The following is a 20600-nucleotide window of genomic DNA, read 5'->3' as shown; positions in this document are numbered from 1 at the left end:
TTCAGTCCCAGCACCAGGTAAACCAGGTGTGGTCGCATGCCTATAATCCCGACATTTGGGAGGTGGCAAGAGGGACAGCAGTAGTTCAAGTTCATCCTTAACGGCATAGCAGTCAACTACAGAGCAAGTGCAAAGCCAGTTTAGTCCGAATACGTGAAACACTGTTAAAAAAAGAAAAGAAGAAAAGAAGGGGGGGGGGGAGGAAGGAAGGAAGGAAGGAAGGAAGGAAGGAGGGAGGGAGGGAGGGAGGGAGGGAGGGAGGGAGGGAGGGAGGGAGGGAGGGAGGGAGAGCGGGCGGGCGGGCGGGCGGGCAGGAAGGAAGGAAGGAAGGAAGGAAGGAAGGAAGGAAGGAAGGAAGGAAGGAAGGAAGGAAGGAAGGGAGAGCAGCCCCACATCACCAGGGAAATAGATACTTAGAACAAAAACATCCACTAACCTGGAGAGACTGATAAAAAAAATGGACAATACCAAGATTGACAAATGTGTGGGAAAACACTTCTTCAGCAACTGCTAGTGAATACAAAATAAGGGAAATGTGGGGAAATAGTTTGGGAGATCCTTAAAGGCTTCACATAATATGCTCCACACACAGTAAGAATCAGCCTTTATCCTATGCATTTACCCAAAAGAAAGTAATACATATGTCCATAAATGGGATGTGTCACTTGTACAAAGCAGCTTTATTCATAAAGCAAAACTTGAAACAACCTAAATGTTTATCATCACCAGCAGTTAAACAAACTGTGACATATTCCCACAAGAGAATAATAAAGGAACAGAACAAAAAATATTACTGACATATAAAAATCAGGGGTCAAGCTGAGCATGAAAGAACAAAATACACCGTTCTAATCAAAATATGCCAGACATGAGAGTACATATTGTATAATCTATTCATTTATAAATCCACAAAAGAAAAATCTAATTTATAATCCCAGAGAGCAGATAGGTCACTGAATAGAGCAGAGTACGAGGGCAGAGGTGAACTAGACACTTCTGATTTGTAGAGACTTTTTGGGTGAACACAGAACTACTCACGGTGACGGGCAGAGGTAAGCGGATATTCACACGTTTGTCAAGAACTTTTCAAACTGCAAACTTAAAGCAGCTGCCTTTTCCCTGTCTTGTAAGACATGTAAGATCATGTCTTGATCGTCATGTAAGAAAACCGACAGAAGTGGGTGAGGATATAACTCACCCCGCGTTCCTTCCTTCAGCTTTGTGGTTTACTACTATTCCCAGGCAGCAGACTTTTAAATAGTATAAGCAAAATGTCCTAGTGCCTTGTAACAAACATTATTCATTTTTAATAAAATCTCCACAACTTAAAAAAAATTAGGACTTTGACATTTTCCTTCTGCTTAATTTGAAATAAATTCAAATCTTTATAGGGCTTAAGGGAGTCCTAAATGATCTGGGCTTCCTCGTGGCCTAACTACCCAAGAGACAAGTCGGGGACACAGAGATGACACCAAATAACAGCAAATAATGGCCGAGTAGGCCTTGCTGAGCTATAGGCAGCTCTGAAGCACAGGCTTCCCCTTTCCTGCAAGATTCACAATGTACCTGAAAGGAGGCATGACCAATGCAGAGAAAAGGGAGAAAGGGACCAGCGTGTCCAGCCCTGTTTCCCACGCTCCTTCCTCTCCTTGGGAGGTGGGAGGGGATCAGGATTTCCCAAGAAACTGCCCATTTATCAGCTTTCCACCGCTCTCCAAGTACAACACAGGTAGCTCACACATAACACTCAAGAAGGCATTGTGCACTCGCTGCAGGATCACTGTGGCTCTTGCATTCATAGTGGCCCAACTCAATTGCATGCGGCTAAGGTACATGACTTCAGATATGATCTCCTTCGTTTCATTTTAACTTACATGGGTCGAGAGACCATTCACAAACTGTCATACTTTATTACTAGTTGAAAAGAGAATTTCTGTATGCTAAAATGGCACCCATCAGAGACTCCTTTGTTGGTTTAAAGTCATCTCAGAAAACCACATTTTAACACACACAGTGAAGATGATGATGATGATGGCTCTTGTGTTCACTCCTAACTCATCCAGACGCAGGCTATGTCGTGAAACCACAGCCTAGAGTGTCTATCACAGAGCGGGTTTTGAGGGGTTCCCCACAGAAGGAAATTAAAGAGCTGATTAATAATTCCCTTACTGCTAGGAAGGGGAACCAGCCCGTGAGTCACTGCATGAAGCATAATCTGCAAACTGATGGGGCTGCGCGGTCCTGCCACAATCATGGAAGTATCACTTTTCTAAGACAATCCCTTCCAACTCATTAGTTTTAGCCAAACAACAAGAGCAATCTAAAATACTTGCGTGCTTACGCTATCACCATCCTGTGTTGTCCATGGGCCCCAGCTGTAGGGAGTTCTGAAACGTCCCCCGCAGAACTTTTCAATTACATTAGATATTGAAGATACAACACTTTATCACCCAGGCGCCTGCACTCTAAAGGTTAACAGGAGCCTCAAGTTTTCAGGTATGGTCTCTACTGTACTTCTCTAACAAGTGTCTATACCATACAATTTTGAAACTAGAACCATACAAATCATATTCGATATAATTTTAACACTAATACTGTTGTTTAAGATAATTAAACATAATTATATCATTATCATGAGTGTCATTTTTCTCCAGGTTCATAAGAAGGCATTATTCTAATTAACAAGTTTAGTAAACTTTTACATACCATTACTCAAATCCCAGCAAAATAACCAATGCGTTTTTCTCTTCCTGCATGGACGTGTTAGCCAAAGTACCTTTGGTGGTCTGGAAAAATGAGCCTTTCTCCATAACTAAGTCTTCCTTTTTCTCCTCATCTTGTCTATTTTGCATTCTAGATCTGAGTAATAAGGAGACTAGCATGACTCACTAACGCCAAAAGAGTTGAGACAACAGGTTTAGTGGTCCGGAAGCAGCACGCAGGCCATGTGGAGTATTGCCCATTTTGAGGTTAGGCACAGACTCCATGTCAACAGCAATCTATAACTGACAACTGTCTTTCAGTATCACAGTATCTATTTCATTCAGATAAAAGGTTATGAAAAAAATCTTTCCTAAAATCAGAAGGAAGTGAGAGGACGCATTCCCAAACGAAGACAAGTTCTTCCTAGAAATGGCTAGCATTGACTACGCAGTGCACGTGGGAACCATACAAATGTTTCATGTATACTTTTACACAGAGAAAAATAAAATCTACCTAATTCTCAAAATCTCCAACACACAAGGGAAAGGCTATTTTTCACAAATTACACAATAAACAGATATATCCATATATCTGTTGCAAACGTGACGTACTTACTTCTCTAGCCATCTATCCTCTGAGAATATTCCTTGCTATTTAACAAAGTATTTTTTTTTCACTCATTCTAAAGCTGACCTCTCCATCCCAGGGGCTTATTTCTGGGGGTAATAAGGGAATATAACACTATTTAAAGCAACTGCTGATTTCTCCAACTGGAAAGAAAAAAAAAATGATCATTCCCCTAAAATACGTTCTAAAACATATCATCCTCACAAAAAATGCTGTCCATAATTACATGTTCCAATTGGTTTTGTTAAGATTTCATAACACAACAGAAATAACTTTCATCTCCAATGGAAAAAAATTTTATCTTCCTGAGTATCAGGAAGAACAGCACCTGGCAGTTGTGCATGTTTTGTTTGAACTACAATATAGATGATAGAAACAGTCACCCATGGTAATAATAGTATTGGTTTGTGACTGTGAATGAGGATTTTTAATAAGCTTTTCTTCTTTGGTTGCTTTATTTTCCACTGTTTTTGTTTTGTTCTGAGACAAGGTCTTACTACATGTCACCCCAGCTGGCCGTGAGTTTACAAGTCCTCTGCCTTGCCTTCGGTAGGGCTGGGATGAGAGGCATTTGCTTCCTTATCATACCTGCTCCACACAAGGGATTACACTATCCATCACATTCCAGTTCTCTGCCTGTCAGTCATATACTGACACTCTAACAACATCAATGCCTTTTTACTTTAAAGACTGCTATTTTATACTGATGTGAAACTGTAACTATTTTTCATTTTATTGAATACTTCCACAAAAACATCTTTGGAAAGACATTTATAAACTCATCAGCTGTGACAGCTCCAGTCTGTATTCCCAGCAGTCCCAGATGCCGAGCAGGAAGAGTCTTGAGGCTAGCCTGAGTTACTATTGTTTTCTGGGCTCTTCATACTTGTAAAAATCAGAAAAAGAAATAGGAGGATTTTTCTCGGCAACAGAGTACTAGTCTAGCATGCTGGGGGCCTAGCTACATCCTCCCCGTAAAAGGAAAAAAGAAAAGAAACTCTGTTTTGACCAGGATAATGTAAGCGTAGAATTTACTGACAATCTCCAAATGTCATTCACATACAAATGAATGACTTGTGACAAAGATGACTTGACCTTAACAATGAAATGAAACGTCACCCTGACATCAGTATTCACAGTTAGCAAGTACTGAAGAAGACAGTTACCACCTTTTAACTTTAAAGTCAAAACATAAGCACAAATTAGAACAAAAATTCAAAGAAATGTTCAGGATCCACACATCTGCATGCATTAGGCAAACTTTCAAATATATCAAATACAACCAAATGATAACTTTGAATCAAGATGAATGTCAGAAATATTTAAGCTTGCACTAGTGCGGCAAGAAAAATGGAAAAGAGACAAATAGCAGATTTCTAGGAGGGAGAGAAATCACACACTTCCTCCATCATAAAACAAAAGTCTACAAGTCTACATTGTAGTAACACTGCCTGTCAAGTTAATCTCTATTCAAGAACACAATTTCCAAATTGTATCTTCAAATGTACTCTCCCAACAGTCAAATCAAACGCTTATCAGTCAAAACACATTTCACTTAAGATGCTAACCTTAAGTACAATTTGCTCGTCCAATCACTAAAGGATTCCACTACTTGATTTTTATATGCTTCATCTGAAAAACTCAAGTTTTGCCCTCCTCCTCCAGGGTAGATATCGTATGTCATCTAAGCATTAAGTAGCAACCAAAACAAAACAAAACAAAAAAAAACCCTAGATTCAAAAACATCTTTTCACCGTGTATGCTTCATCGGGCTTTGATAAAGACAGAGCCATCTGGGGTGGAGGCTCCTTCTTCCTTCTCATTTACTATCTCCACAGTTCCAGAAGCTGACACAATAACCATGGTTTTATTTGCAGACACCGACTTCTGTTTCTCTGCAACAGCTGCACAAACAGCAACAATCTCGTCGCTTTCAAAGTCATAGTCAGGGATCGACTCTGGGGAGATGTCTGTTCCTTCGGGTGGAATTTCTTTCTTTTCAATCCTCCGAGCTACTTTCTGCTGCTCCTGGAGCTTTCTTGCCCATGAAAGGTCCTCCTTCCATATTTCTGGGTTCATTGGATATATGTGGAGGGCTACTTGAAAACTTCGAATTGCCTGGGGGGAAAAGATTTTTTTAATTTGTCTTATTTCTAAAAATCACCATGTTAGCTACAATTATATAGGTACAAGTGAGTACGGGTATACATGCATCCATACATGTCTACTCTAGCATACTACTATAGTTAATTTTCATCTGTACAGATGATTATGGTAGAGAAAAATAGAGGTGTGAGGGGAAAAGACTAAGAAAACACCAATGGGCTAAATAGCATTAAATTAGGGGCACTGGTACTAGGGCTTGAGCACCTTAACCGAATCATACACTATGATCACATAAGGTTTATCCCTTAGAGGTGGATCACACAGTTCAACATGCTATAACAACACACATGAAAGTCCTATCTAGCTGTGATGCCTCTGAACAAGAATCATCATGGCAAAATATTGCACCCTGAGGGTACACCTCATATCTTGGTGGTAACCAATAGCTATCTAATAGGATTTAAGGCCAGCTCAACAGCAAGGAAAAGGTACCTGGTAATAAAAACCTAGCCAACTTCCTGGGGCTAATGAGTCATAGATCTTAGAGGAGAACCTACTACTACTACTTTAATAAATCAACACAGTTTACAACTGCACTTTAAATGCTTATTCTTATGCCCACAGATAAGTGTAGTTCTCACCATTCATCAAAGAAACTTCTCTGCAACAGACAGAGACCATTACAGAAAACCACAACTGGTCAAAACGCATGGAACAACTGACCATGAGGTTCCCGGCCCCAGTACATAGCCACAACACAACTTCAGAAACTAAGGCCCAAGGGCCATCAAGAAGAGAGGGACAAAAGACTAAGGGCCATAGAACTAGGAAATATGCTGTGAGTGTGTATTTTCTATAAAAGACAGAAAAGCTTCATCCATCATAACTCAACAATATGGATACCTAAATAAGACCAAGTACAATACCAACAGACATGGTAACATGGAATAGAAAAAGAACTACAGGAGAATAAGGAATCCTGAAAGAGGGAGACATAGTCATCCCCAGAAATGAACACCCTAACTGGCTATCTGATACCAACTGGTCAGTCCAAAATCACATCATGCAATTAACACTGAACAGACTGAGTAGATTATATTTATGTACTTGTGAATTTACATATAATAAGCACACGTGCGCATACACACATATACACACAACAACAAAGAAGAAGAGGTCATGAATTTGAGAGGAGCAAGTGGAGGGATATAGGAAGGGTTGGAGGAAAGAAAGAAAAAATGATGTAATCACAATTTTTAAAACATCAAATTAGAAAAAGATGAAATACAAATAGCCAATATAAACATGAAAGAACGTTCAGCCTCATTAGCTATCAGAGAACACATATCAAAACCCAGTGATAATCATTCATGAAAAGCATACAGGAGTTTTAGGGGGAAAAACAAATTAGAAACTGATCTATTATTTGGCCCAATTTTGATCCCACTACAACACTCCTGGTATTTACTCAAAGGACACCAAATAGACACATCACAGATATACTTATGTATTGATATTTATGCACAATTTTCACAAGAGCTAAGTAGAAAACAGCCCAGGTATCCAACAACGAGAAAGGAAAATGTGGTGGGTATATATATATATATATATATATGTATGTATATATATATATATATATATATATATATATATACAATGCATATTTTAGCTATAAAGAATGAATTTATATTGTTTTTAGGAAGATGAATATGACTAGAGACAGCCATATTCAGGGCATTAAGTCAGTCTCAGAAAGACAAATATTATATATTTTCTGTCAGCTATTGGTCCTAGATTTTATAAAGTCACAGAAAACAATCTATGTATGTATTTCTGTAGAGGAACAATGTGGACTAAAGGGTGGGATACCTGAGAAAAAAGAAGACAGAATACAGGAACATGAGATGAGGCAGTAAAGGGTGTGCTCAATATACAACATGGATATAGAAGAAACTTATTCTAAAAATCAAAATATAATGAAATTTGAGCATTATAACAATCAAATTTCTTTACCAGGACTATCTCTCCTAATCCAAGCTGAGCACGACCTAAAGTCTGCCAAGACTCCCATGAGTGTGGGTTACGCTTGACAGCCATTTCGGCTGCATGTACTGCTGGAAACATTTCATGAAGGGACATCAGGACCTATGTGCCAAAAAGAAGAAGAAACAAAACCTGTCATGAGCTTATGCAGTATAAACTAGCAAAGTACTTGTAGATAATTATATGCAAGAAATGATTTTCCTTTACAAAATATATTTTAATCCGGCATACAGCATTTCCATGGATTTTATCCCCTAATTTACATTCAGTATCAGAAATTCTAGACCTTTTCTTACTCCCCAAATAAGTAAAAATATAAAGTGTCTCTATGTCCATCTAATCAAAACCAAGTGGTTGTGCTCCGGCCACAGCAGCTCAAGGCTGTCTGAAGGCAACTTTCATTTACAGTTACTCTAGTACAATGTAATTTTTAGGAAACACAAGTCTTGCTGCTAAACCTAGATAAATGAATTCATTCAACTAGTCATCCAACAATAACAGTTTACCTGCTGTGAGAATTAAACACCCTGCAGGCCTCAGAACTGGGCTTTTTAAGCCACACATATCGGAAAATTCACAGAACTAGAGACCCAAACGTCCATGGAAACAGTTATACTTCATCTGTATCCTTTGAGTCCATGAACATTTTGGAACATTCTTGACACAAACACCATTCTTAATGTTCTAAATTAAACTCTTCGTATAGTTCCCATGAATCTTCCCCTAATCTGCACATATTTTAGCCCTGAATGTGAAAGCTTTCAAAGGAAGGGCTTTAAGGAAGCTGCTTCAGTGGAACCAATTTATTTGTGTTCTTCCTCAATAAAATAAAGCTATTAAAGCATGTGACTTTCATTTCAGAGTATTACATGAAAAACACTTGTTAATATACATCAAAGCTGAACTGCAGTAATTTTTTAGAGGCTGTTTTGCTGCTTTAATTTTGTGAGTTTCCCTATGGAGCTCAAGCTGTCCTGGCACTCCTGACTCTCCTTGCCTTAGTCTCCCATAGTGCTGGGATGGAGCATGTGCCACCACACCCGGCTGTCTGAGACAGTCAAAATTCCTTAGATAAGTAGTTCAGGTGCTCAGAGGCTCTCTATACAGAGGGTTGCCACTAAGTACTAGAAATGCATATTTAATACAAATGCCAGTTTCTTAGCTGGTAATCACATCTTTCCCAGCCTTTTTGCCCAGATCTATGCAATTTATTTTCTTTTCATCTCGCCTGTATTTACCTCTTAGGCAGATGTGACTTGGGAACTCCACTTCCATCCATAAGCCTTACTTAGTTACTGCTGGGTTGGCTTTACAAGACCTACGGAGGTTTAATGCCTTGTTTCTCGTACTTCTTTAGAGCAACAAGCCCTGTGGGGAATTCTTCCTATCAAGTTGATTTAGCTTACATACTGAATTATGTAAGATTAGTGCATGCAGAAATAACTAGAGGGGATGGAAACGCTGAAAAGGGGATCTGATGTAGGTGGGCCTTCTGTTCTGTGTTATTTTCATTGGTTAATAAAGAGACTGCCTTGGCCCTTTGATAGGACAGAAAATTACGTAGGCAGAGTAAACAGAACAGAATGCTGGGAAGAGGAAAATGAGGCAGCTACCAGGTCAGACATGCTGAATCTTTTCCGGTAAGCCACCACCTCGTGGTGCTATACAGATTATTAGAAATGGGTTAATCAAGATGTGAGAGTTAGCCAGTAACTAACTCTCTAGAGATAATGGGCCAGGCAGTGTTTAAATGAATACAATTTGTGTGTCGTTATTTCCAGGGTTAAGCTATGCGGGAGCCGGGCGGGACGAAAAGCAGGCCTGTCTGCAGCTCTTCACCACAGGGATCCAAGAAGATGAGCTCAAGGCATTTTTTTTTCTTTTAAACATCAAGATAAATATCTCAGAACACTTCAGTGGTGAGATTTGGTCTAGGAATTCAGCTTGCTATCGACCACGAAACAGGTTATCCTACTTCCAACAACAAATGTTCCACTTACCTGCTCAAATAAGCCAAGGCGAAACCACAAAAGGTATTGCTAGCTTTCCTTTAATACCTAAGGAGAAAGAACCCTTATCTTCCCTAGTTATCATGTCACAACAATATTTTAAATATTAACAAAAATAAAACAGAAGAAAAGAAGGTGAGTATTGAAGATGTAGCTACATGCTTCTTCTGACGAAGCTGCCCTCCCCCATCTCCTCCCAGGGTGGCATCTCTTCAGTTACAGCAGCAGGATCATCTTAGACAGAGTTTGGTCATCCTCCGAATCCTGTTAGCATGTGTCTGGAGACCTTCCAGACTGAAAGCAGAAGCCAGGAGCACAGTTTCATGCAGCAAGATGACCAGACACTTCAGAGATGGGTCATTCTTGTCAGCCTTCACCTTCTGCTTTTCAGAAATGGAGTGGTCAGGGTGCACCCACAGGTGTCATTGCTGCCACGTAACTCACCACTGATTTGTCTCTTAAGGCTGTCCTCTTCCATGTTTGCTGTCCATTCCTATGTGGTTGTGACATACAGCCTGGGAAGTTACCAATAAGTCTGATATGACTGCCTTTTCCACCTTTATCTCCAAAATGTCTTTCCATAACTTAGTAGAAATTTTGTCTTTTCCTCCTCTTTTATTTTTTTTCTTTCTTTCTCTTTTCTTCATCTTCTGGAAGTTCCACTCCCTCCCTCTTTGGTGACTGACACTAAAATCCCCTGTTTCAATCCCTTCAGCTGTTGGACACAGCCCTTATCAATGGGCTTTACCAGTTGCTGCAGTTCTAAACCAGTTCTCTAAGCTTTTGGAGACATTTCACCAAGGCCAAGTAGCTACAAAGTACTTGGTCTCACCTGTGCCGAGACAGAAGCGTTTCTAGTTTTCTTTTATGCTGGTACTACAGCCTTCCTAGGAAAACGACCTCACCTCCAGAGCAGATGTGGAGCACTGTAACAGTTCTGAAATCCTCTTGCAATTCTGAGTCTTCAATGATTTCTAAGTTTTATTTTTCAAGAACTGTTCATAAAAGTTTTATCTTCTGTCAGGTCACTGAGCAATTCTAAGCAATTTTTGAGCAATTCTTTTTGATAACATTCAAGTTTTGATTTGTAACAACTTACCACAGCTGTAATATCTCCCTATTTAGAGTCTGCCAGTCCTGTAATGACAATCAGATACTCTGGAATTATTTACTCTTTATAGATAGACATGATGGAAATGGCATATATACAATTTAATGTTATGCTTTTTTTCCCCGTTTTCAAATAGATCAAAAGAAACATGTCTCGGGACAAAAAATAAGCACTTAGAATTCCAAAAGTCCTTCAACAGAAAAGCGCTTCACTGCCAAGTGTGCATCCCAATCACTGGTCAAGCTCTTAAAAACCTTTCAATGCCCCTCATTAATAATGTCATCAGGATTTCTGGTCCAAATAGGATTTGCTTTGTTGAGTGACTCTTGATCGATGCACCTTTCCTTAATCTTGTTCTTCTTGTCACTATTCTCCGTCCCCTCCCTCCTCCTCACTCCCACTCCTTCTCCACCCCCTCCTTCTCCTGCATGAACAACTTCTATTTAAGGTTTGTCACCAGGCTTCTTTTCTTCCTTGTCTTCAGCCTTATATAATCATTGACTTCTTCATCATACTCTTCCAAAAGAGAGCAATGGGCTAGCCAATAAACTGAGAACACTTCTTCATAATCTCTTTTATTACTCTTTCCTCTGAGAACTCAGTCTGGTCTTCTTTCAGAGATAGGCTAGTCTTTGTTCCAAGGCCCACAGGTCCCCTGTGACAGTCTTTACTGTGAATGATCACTCTGCTAAAGATTCCCAGGTATGCTGCTCACCATTACAGGCTTGGTGAAAACAGTCACTTTCTGAACAATGAAATACACAATAAAAACGAAAACCAAATTAGCCAATCACAAAATTATCTGCACCAGCCTGCAAAACACCCATGAAGGCTTTCACAAATGTACTTTTGGCAACCTTACCAAAGTAGCTGATCAAGTCAACATTGGTCATTCTATAGTGAGAGCTTGATCCTGTTTGTTAGAAATAGAATTAACAAGGAACTCTTTCCCATAGTATTGTTTCTAGGATCTGTTATGCTCTCACATTTGATTTATACAGAGCATCTGATAAATCTGAAATGAATGCCCCAAGAAAGATCTGTTTAAGTAGAAATTATTGATAATCAAGTGACTTTAGATGGGCAATTTGTACATGAAAGGCAGTTTCAACCTCTGTTCCTCCATTGGTCAGGCTTAGGTCTGGGTTTCCTCAAACATCTTCACTGAGTGACTAGTACATGCTCCACTAGGAGTAGCTCTAGGTATGCTAGAGCAGCAGATCCATACCATTTAAATACATACATACATATATGTGTGCGTATACATACACACATATATACACATACATGTATACCTATATATGTATGTGTGTATATATGTGTATATGTGTGTATATATACACATACATGTATAACTATATGTGTGTGTATGTATGTGTATATGTGTATATGTGTATACACATACACATATTCCAAATACAATGCATCCTCACTTTGAAGAAAAACTAGCTACTGGTAGACAATTAATTTATAACCAAAGTAGAAACTTGTCATCTATTTAAAAAATGTATTAATAATTTTATCTATGTTATATCTTCTTGAAGCTAGACTGAAATAACAGTTGACCTCATTGCAAAAGCAAATGCATTTCTAACTTTATACACAAAACAACATTTTAAATAATATTTTTAAAAATAAATTGTATTAAAAAAGAGATATGAGAGATATGAGAGCAGACATATTTGTTCAGCAATGTTCACCGAACAAACACAGCCTAATTATACAGTAAAATCAAATTCCTTATGGCTGGTACCTGTGATTTCATCTCATAAAGGGTGGCATCATCTGGGGTCAGCTGCAGTGCTTCATCCCACTTCTGAATTGCCTCCTGGTATCTGTAATTGTTAAAGTTACATTAGTTTCATTTTGAATTATTTTGTTTTTCAAGACAGGGTTTCTCTGTAGCTTTGGAGCCTGTCCTGGAACTCGCTCTTGAGACCAAGCTGGCCTCAAATTCACAGAGATCCACCTGCCTCTGCCTCCCGAGTGCTGGGATTAAAGCTGTGCACCACCACCGCCCAAATTTTTTTTTTGAATATCATATTTAACTAAATCTTTGAGAGTGCATGTTAAATTTGAAAACTGGGAACTTGAAAATAATTACTAAGAAAATTTCCTATTTAGAAATTGATAATAATACTATTTTAAAAAAACCTTAGGCAAATTAAAGAAATAAAAGGAAAAAGCAACAAGAGAAAAGGACAAAATATAAATAAGAGATCTTACAAATCTCTTTCTAAGATTTTGAATCCCAGGCTAGCAAGATGGCTCAGGGGGTAAAGCCTAACCCACAGGTTCAATCCCTGTATCCCACATAGAGGTTTAAAAAAAAACCTAACTCTACGCACTTGTCCTCTGACCTACAAACACACACCATAGCAGGTATAAACACATAATTAATAGTAATAATAAAAATACATTTTAAAAGAGATTTGTGAGCTGAAAAATCACTACCAAAATGTCTTTATTTATTTATTTATTTATTTATTTATTTAACTTCACTGATGGGATCTGTACTCTAACAAATTTGTCTTAAATATTTGCAATCCAGTTCCATGCTTAAGTTCGCCTACAAAAATCTACTTGGTAGAGATGGCAGTCTGTCCTGGCTAGATTTATGACAATTTGACACATCTAAATTCATCTGAGAGGAATAAACCTCAACTGAGCAAACGCCTCCATATGACTGGATTGTAGGTAGGCAAACCTGTAGGGCATTCTTAATTAATGGTTGTTGGGGGAGGGTAACAGCATTGTGGGTGAGGCCACTTCTGGGCTGGTAGTACTGGGCTCTGTAAGAAAGCAGGCTGAGGAAGCCAGTAAGCAGCACACCAGCATGGCCTCCGCATCAGCTCCTGCCTCCAGGTCCTGTCTTGTTTGAGTTCCTGCCCTGAAGCTTTAATGGCAAACAGTGATGTGGAAATGTAAGCAAAATAAACCTTTTCCTCCCCAAATTGCTTTTGGTCATAGAAAGGACAATTATCTATTTTTGTTCATAACTATACATATATGGCAAGCTTAAGAGATGGGTGAAATGCACCCAAAATAATATGCAGATGACTGACTTCTAGTATGCTGTGGTTTGAATGTGTTATGTCCCTTAAAGGTGTCTTTATGAACACTTAGTCCAGATGGTTGCACTAAAGTTGTGGAACCTTTAAGAAATAGGTCTCTAGGGGCTGACCTAAAACACAGTACACAGCCCTTTGTCCTCTTCCACCAGAACGTGCGACATGAGGAGTCCCAGCTGCACCCTCCTGCCAATGTGGCGCTACCTTCCTGCTCCCGAGGCAATGCTGCTGAGCACTATTCCTGTTTCCAAGTACCTGCACCTGTCTGCAACCCAGGGCTGTGAATCACTGACAATATACGCCAGTCAGGATTATCATGCACTAAAATCTCTTAAATCATTTCTTGCTACTTGTTTTCGAGACCCTTCATTTCCTCAGCATGTGCTCTGTATGTACAATGATAAACAACTGTTACTGATTGGATGGATGGATGGATGGATGGATGGATGGATGGATGGATGGATGGATGGATGGAGAGAGAGATGTATGCAAGCGTTGATGTGTGTGGAGGTCATAGGAAGGTATCCTCCTTTATTGCTCCTGCCTTCTTCATTTGAGCTAGGTCCTTTCTGAGCCTGAAACATCCCGTTTCTGTCACGTTAGCTGGCCAGGGAGCTCCTGGGATCCACTATCTCCCAGCCAACAATGCTGGGGTTACAGGTACACATTGCCATGCCCAGTCTTTAAGTGAGTGCTGGAGATCTGGACTGGGTCCTCATGCGTATCCAGTAAGCATTCCTCCAGACTCAGTCACCTCCCCATCTAACCACATAGTGTTATTGCTATTTTAGAGTGCTCAGGAGAACAAGCTTACTGTAAGAGATCACTGTACACTACACCCAAAGCAAAACTGCACACTCTGCGTTATCACTGAGTCTCTTGACTTTATCAAAAGCCACATCAAGAGACGGACCTAAAACACTCAGGTTTTTTTATTTTTATTCTAATTATTTTTATTTACACACATAATTACATTGGCCTGAAATATATTTCTCATTTTCACATTATACTACTTGGAAAAGACAAGTGATTAGTTAATTATAAATTATACACTACCAAAAGCTAACAGTCTCTGAGCACTGACCACGATGCCAGTTACTTTACACTCATTATTTTACTTGACCCGCACCAGAACCCCAGGTGGCATTAATTATTATCTCCATTTTATAAATAAGGAAGCTGAAGACTAAAAGAGAAGCTAACTTGCCAATGGTAGATAACACTGCAGCTACAAGGGTGAAGCAGGATGTGAAGGCAACAATTCTAACATCAGAGGCAAATGCTAAGCCACAACTTGATCCTGTTTCCTCACTAGGCATCCTTTCTGAGTAGCCTTTAAGCTTTTCTAAGTATACTCTACTGTGTTCACACAATTAAGCTGCCTAACGATACACATCTCAGAACAAGTCCACTACATTAAGCAAAGTATAACTGTATGTTAAAAATCCAAATCAGAGATCGGGGATATGACCTCAACATCAAAGTGCTTGCGGCCAAAGTATGAGGAAAGCTCAGTTCCACACATATAAACAAGCATGGCAGCAAGCCTGTCACATTAGTACTGTGCCGTGCAGGAGAATGCCTTGAACTTACTGGCCAGTCTAGGCAATAGGCAAGTTCCAGGTCAAGACTCGCACCAACCTGACAAAGCAGAGTACACCTGGGAGTGTGCTTTACAGAGTTTGCCTATATGGTCATTAAAAGTTGTGGGGCTCCCTTTTTCCCACAGTCTGTTGGTCACCAGTCCACAAGGACAAAGGGTTAGAAGCTGTGACAGAGAGCTTTACACAGCCTGTGAACACCACTGAGATAGCTCTCCGGGAACAACTTCAGTGAGCCAGTTCAAATTTATCCCAGAGTATAGGGGATATACAGGATCGGGGTAGTAGCTGGGGCAAACCCTAATTTGCATTAGGTGGCATGCTCCTATCACACAGCTGGATTAGTGGCAGCATGGCCTTATGAAAACAGCTAATGCATATTATTTATTACCGTGTGGGCAGCAGGGGGAAAGCATTTGCAGGGAACTGTGTCACCCTGAGCCAGGTGGTGGTGGCAAATGCTTTTAATCCCAGCAGTCAAGGAAGCAGAGGCAGGAAATCAAGATTCGCGGCCAACCTGCTCTACAGAGACAGTTCCAGGACAGTCAGAGATACACAGAGAAACTCTGTCTCAAAAAATAAAAGTAAATTTTAAAAATTTTAAAAAAAAAAAAAGTCATCCTGGAGATAAGTCAGGCATCCGGGCCTAGAGAAGTCCCCCAGATAAGGCTAGGTAGAGAACAGGAAGCCCCCAATAGAGCAAGAAAGGGAGTCCTCCACATTGTGCCAATCCCAGGTGATTCCCCTCTGCATGCTGTGAATATGTTTTATTACCATTGGTTAATAAAGAAGCTGCTTTGGCCTATTAGCTCAGCTTCTTATTAACTAACCTTTACAACTTAAATTAACCCATTTCTATTCATCTATGCATCGCCACAAGGCTGTGGCCTACCGGTAAGGTTCCAGCATCCCTCTTCTTCGGCAGCTACATGGTGTCTCCATGACTCCGCCTTTCTTCTCCTTGCATTCAGTTAGTTTTCTCCACCTAGCTCTATTCTGCCCTGCCACAGGCCAAAGAAGCTTCTTTATTAGGGTTCAAGCTTGCCTGCTCTGCTTTTTCCAATAACCTTGAGGGCTGTGAGAGACTTCTGATTTAGCTCGTGAGAAAAGAACACTCTTTTTAGTAGAAGGTATACTACTGACAACAAACCCCAGGATCATCAAGTTAGGAAGGAAGTAAGGCTGCATCAACAACTGTGTAAATTTTTAGAATTTATATATTTACTGATAGATATTTTAAAGGTCAGGGGTACTAAGAAAGGACAATAGCAATTGCTTCAGTTTTTGATACATGCAAAGGATGTGTGCCCCTAGTTCCCAGCAGAAGGAAGCATGAGTCTAGAGATTTAAAAAGGTTTGTGTGAATGAATGAACGCTCTTTGTCTTGGTCTGTGTTTTGACTGTTACTATGTTGCTGTTCTGTGTGTTCATTTCTTTGAAAAGTTTAAGTGGTACCTATACCTGTCTGTCATTGCTGCCCGTTTTGTCTATTGACCTTCTTTGTCATCCTGGAGATGAGGCGGGTAGCCTCTGCCTCTTGTTCCCTATGCATTTTTATTGGATCAGTTCCAGGACTTTGCGTCCAGAAAGAAAAACTTCTCTAAGAAAAGACATGGCAAGGGCCACCTCCCTCTGTTGTTCTCTGGTCCACAGAAAGTTAGCAGTTCCTGCAGAGGGTGCAGGGTGCACATGCTCAGGTGGGCAGAAAGGATACCACAGGGAGACATGCTCGTGGGAACCAGGCGGCAGGAAATTGACTGCTCGCACAAGTTGAAAAACAGCGCGAATGTGAAACAGAATCTGAGATTGTGGCCGGAGAAGTTAAATTTTTTTCAGGAATCCTGGCTGTCAAGGACACTCTGTGTCCACCAATGCTGCTCCCCCTCTTTTCTTTCCTAAGCCAAGTTCTTCTTCACTGTGCTAACACTCAAGATCTCTTCTGCAGGCCAGCAGTTTGCCTTCTTAACGCTTCTCTGTTCTGACACTGCTTGAAAAAAACACTGAATCATACCAATCTGTGTACTCTGGAAAGCACTGATTTTTAAAGTAAATGTTAAAGATGCATTATGTTTGGGAAAATTATGTTTTTGTTTTCACAGGAAAAGAAAAATATATGGGTTTTAATCATTTAGATCCAATGGGTTACAAATACTTATCATCTTTAAAGGAAATTGGGTATAAATTATTATTGACTAAGATATAGAAAACTGTTTCTAGTTTCAAAAGTTTCACAATGGTGCAGGTTTTTATGAGTTAATGCAAATTTAGGTTATTTTTATTGTGATACAAGTATATATATGTATATATGTGTATGTGTGTGTGTGTGTGTGTGTGTGTGTGTGTGTGTGTGTGTGTGTGTATTGGCTCTTGTTTGAAATGTATCTATGCAATGTTCTGGACTACTGGAAGAAATCACGAGGGAACACTGATGGAGATTTTGTGTGTTGTCTGAAGGACTGGGGGACAAACAAGAGACTGAATGATACAGGAAAAGGAATTCCTCCATGTGCGAGGCTAAGTTTAAAGGGAAATTATAAAAAATGTTGGAGATTTAACCATGTTAATTCTGGTTGATTTTTGTCATTAAAAAGCCTGGTGATTCTTCACTGTAGAATAGATAGTTATGTTAATAATGAGATCGTGTTCTTTAAAGGTGAAAGAAGGATTAAGGTCCTACATAAAAGTTAATAATTAATCATCATATTGTAGCCCTCTGAGTTACAGGGTTCTATATGATTAGCCTCCAATGAAATGACAAGGCTAAAGCTCTTAGCTATTCAGACTTTCATAGAGAAATTCAAACATGTTTATTAAAAACTTCAACATCTATGGTCGGTAAATGAAAATTACAGTCTAACTGTTACTATAATGGTTAATAATAGGACAAGATGCTAATATTATGAGTTTATATTAATTTTAAGGGTATAAAAAATATAAAGGCCTGAGGACATCAATACAGGTTGTAAGGATTTGAAGGCATAAAAGTTTGAATTATATAGGTCTGAGAGGATATTCTGAAAAATATAAATACAACTTATAAGAAATAATGGCTTAAGATGTATATAGAAAATATTACAAGATTTATTTCCCCTCCCATAGTATTATTATAATAGGACTTCAAAATGTTCAGCAAACGGATAGAACAATGACTGCTTACTGTTTGGATCACAGCTCAAGACTTTAAACTTCTCTTGGTTGCCTTCTAAATATAGGCTTATATGTTGTTTAACCGATAGTTTTTGCTAGGACTCAAGGATGTGAGCTACTCCCGCTGTTTTACTGATACCTGTTACCTGCTTTTTCTACAATATGGATTTCAGTACAGACTGATAATGCTAACATATCTAAAACCTATTTTTTTATAAAATGGAGATTCATATAAACTTCAGAAAATTGAGAAAGTTATAAAACTTGGATCCACTTCTCATGAGTTAAAAGAATTACGGTGTTTTTTATATCACATGGTCTTGAGACTCTTCCCCTTCCTTAAGTATTGAGACTGTGAGTTCATAAATTTTAACTTCTGTTCCCAGTTTGTTTGTATCTGTCTCCCCATGTTCCCACGTGGCTGACAATCACATCCAAACATCAACTGCTGATAACAACCTGCTCCAAATGACTATGAGTCCTGAACTCTCTGAAACCTGATGTGGACCAATCCAGCCAATGTGATTGCTGTCTGTTTAGCTTGTCAATGAACCAGATGCTTCTAAGTTCCCTCATTGCCTTTGACTAACATTGTAGTCTTCCAGGGCCATGAGAGCCATGTCCTAAGGTCAGCAGGAAGTAATTACAAAAATAAATATGTTGTCCCTGTTCCCTCCCTGGAATGTTAGAGAAAAAGAAAATTTCTCTGTCAGTCATCACAGGGATTTTGGTCAATCGTGCCTTTAATAAATGATAACTCCTGTCTGGGTACCATTAAGTTAATGATGCTAAAACCTCAATTTCAGCCTCTGGAACAAACTCATCTCAGAGATTTTAGATGATGCACTATGCAAGGGCAGAAGTTTTAAAGGGGCATACGGGAGTCTTAAGACTCAATTAAAAATATAATTTAAAAGGGGGAGTTAGGGCTATACCCACAGTCATCATACATGTGTTTTATTTTAAAATTTTAAATGTTTAAAATGTAAATGTCTGTGAGCAATCTGCCCTGAACAGATTTTGGCATGAAAGCACCACCACATAATTGACCCAGGTATAATGTGTAAATAATGGTGTAAATCCATCTACTGGTTTATGGGAGGATCCCGACAATGTTTTGGTATGGGGAAAGGGCAGGTTTGTGTTTTTTCACAGGATAAAATTGAAGCTCAATTGATATGGTATATAGATCCAAAAAATACTGATCCTGATGTTGCTGAAGATAACCCAGAAAAGCCAGAGTGAGACCTACTGGGCCTATGTTCCTGATTCACATAATTTACATCCTGCTGTTTAGAAAGGAAAGGAGACTGTGGTCGCAGTCGATGATAACACAACTTTTAGATCGACCTGCCACACAAGAGTTCCAGATTACTTGAAAATTTTATGTTGGGTATGGCAAAGAATTCCTGTATGTTTTGCAAAGAATGTTGTTTTAGAGAGATGGCCTTGGAGTGCTTCCAAAACTAATAATGGGACATGATAAACAATGTACATATTATACCAAGTTACTACTTCCTCAAGGTAATTGGGTTAAATTGGGGTTAAATTGGGTTAAATGATACTTCACCTCCTCAACGATTTCCTCCACACACAACGGAATTGTGAGAGTCTAATAGAACTCCAATGTGGAGACAACGTACTAGTATTATCCCATTAAAGGACATCTCCGTACATTCTTGACTGCTCTGGAAATTAAGATTGTAGTGACTCTTATCCTTTATCTGCAGCAGAATCTTGGAATTGAGAACTGTCAGGTAGAATTTGGTATTCCAATACAAAATTTCACAGACTTATGTTTGGAAACTTGCAGCTGCCGTGGGGAAAGTGCCAGGACAACCAGTTCCACAAAACCTGTTTGCCCCCGAAAGGAACTGTTTGGGCTTATGTCAAAATGCCTTATGTTCTTTTAGTGGAAGAGATAAAAATCTCCATAAATGATATTGTGTTTAATGTATCATGCCCTGATTGTATTTTGACTAATTATATTTCTCAAGTGGAATGAATGACAGTGTATTGGTTTAAAACAACCTTCTTTTGTAATGTTGCCTGTGGATGTAAACGATCCATGGTTTGATGACAACAGGTTACAAGTAATTAAAAAAATTTAAAAAGCTAGACATTCCCTGACCCCCTAGACTCCCTGGTCACTTTGCAGGGGCGGCTCCACCCTGCTAAGCTC

At 39.3% G+C, this 20600-nt stretch overlaps 1 protein-coding gene across 3 annotated transcripts in view; it reads right to left on the bottom strand.

Moving 5' to 3' along the window:
• Window positions 1–661: 661 nt before the first annotated feature.
• Ttc33 (tetratricopeptide repeat domain 33) overlaps window positions 662–20600 on the bottom strand; it is a 51594-nt gene continuing 31655 nt past the window's right edge. For all 3 annotated transcript variants that reach the window (XM_048428620.3, XM_048428611.3, XM_048428630.3), the window contains exons 3-5: window positions 12353–12434; window positions 7450–7581; window positions 662–5448 (exon numbers count right to left, since the gene is read on the bottom strand). In XM_048428620.3, the coding sequence (XP_048284577.1) occupies window positions 5095–5448; window positions 7450–7581; window positions 12353–12434 (568 nt within the window). In that variant the 3' untranslated portion in view covers window positions 662–5094. The remainder of the gene's footprint in view (window positions 5449–7449; window positions 7582–12352; window positions 12435–20600) is intronic.

Source organism: Myodes glareolus, chromosome 15 (assembly GCF_982192425.1).
Source record: "Myodes glareolus chromosome 15, mMyoGla1.1, whole genome shotgun sequence".
In the NCBI taxonomy this organism is placed as follows: domain Eukaryota; kingdom Metazoa; phylum Chordata; class Mammalia; order Rodentia; family Cricetidae; genus Myodes; species Myodes glareolus.
The sequence above is the reverse complement of the archived record's forward strand: the minus strand, read 5'-3'. Positions and strand labels throughout refer to the sequence as shown.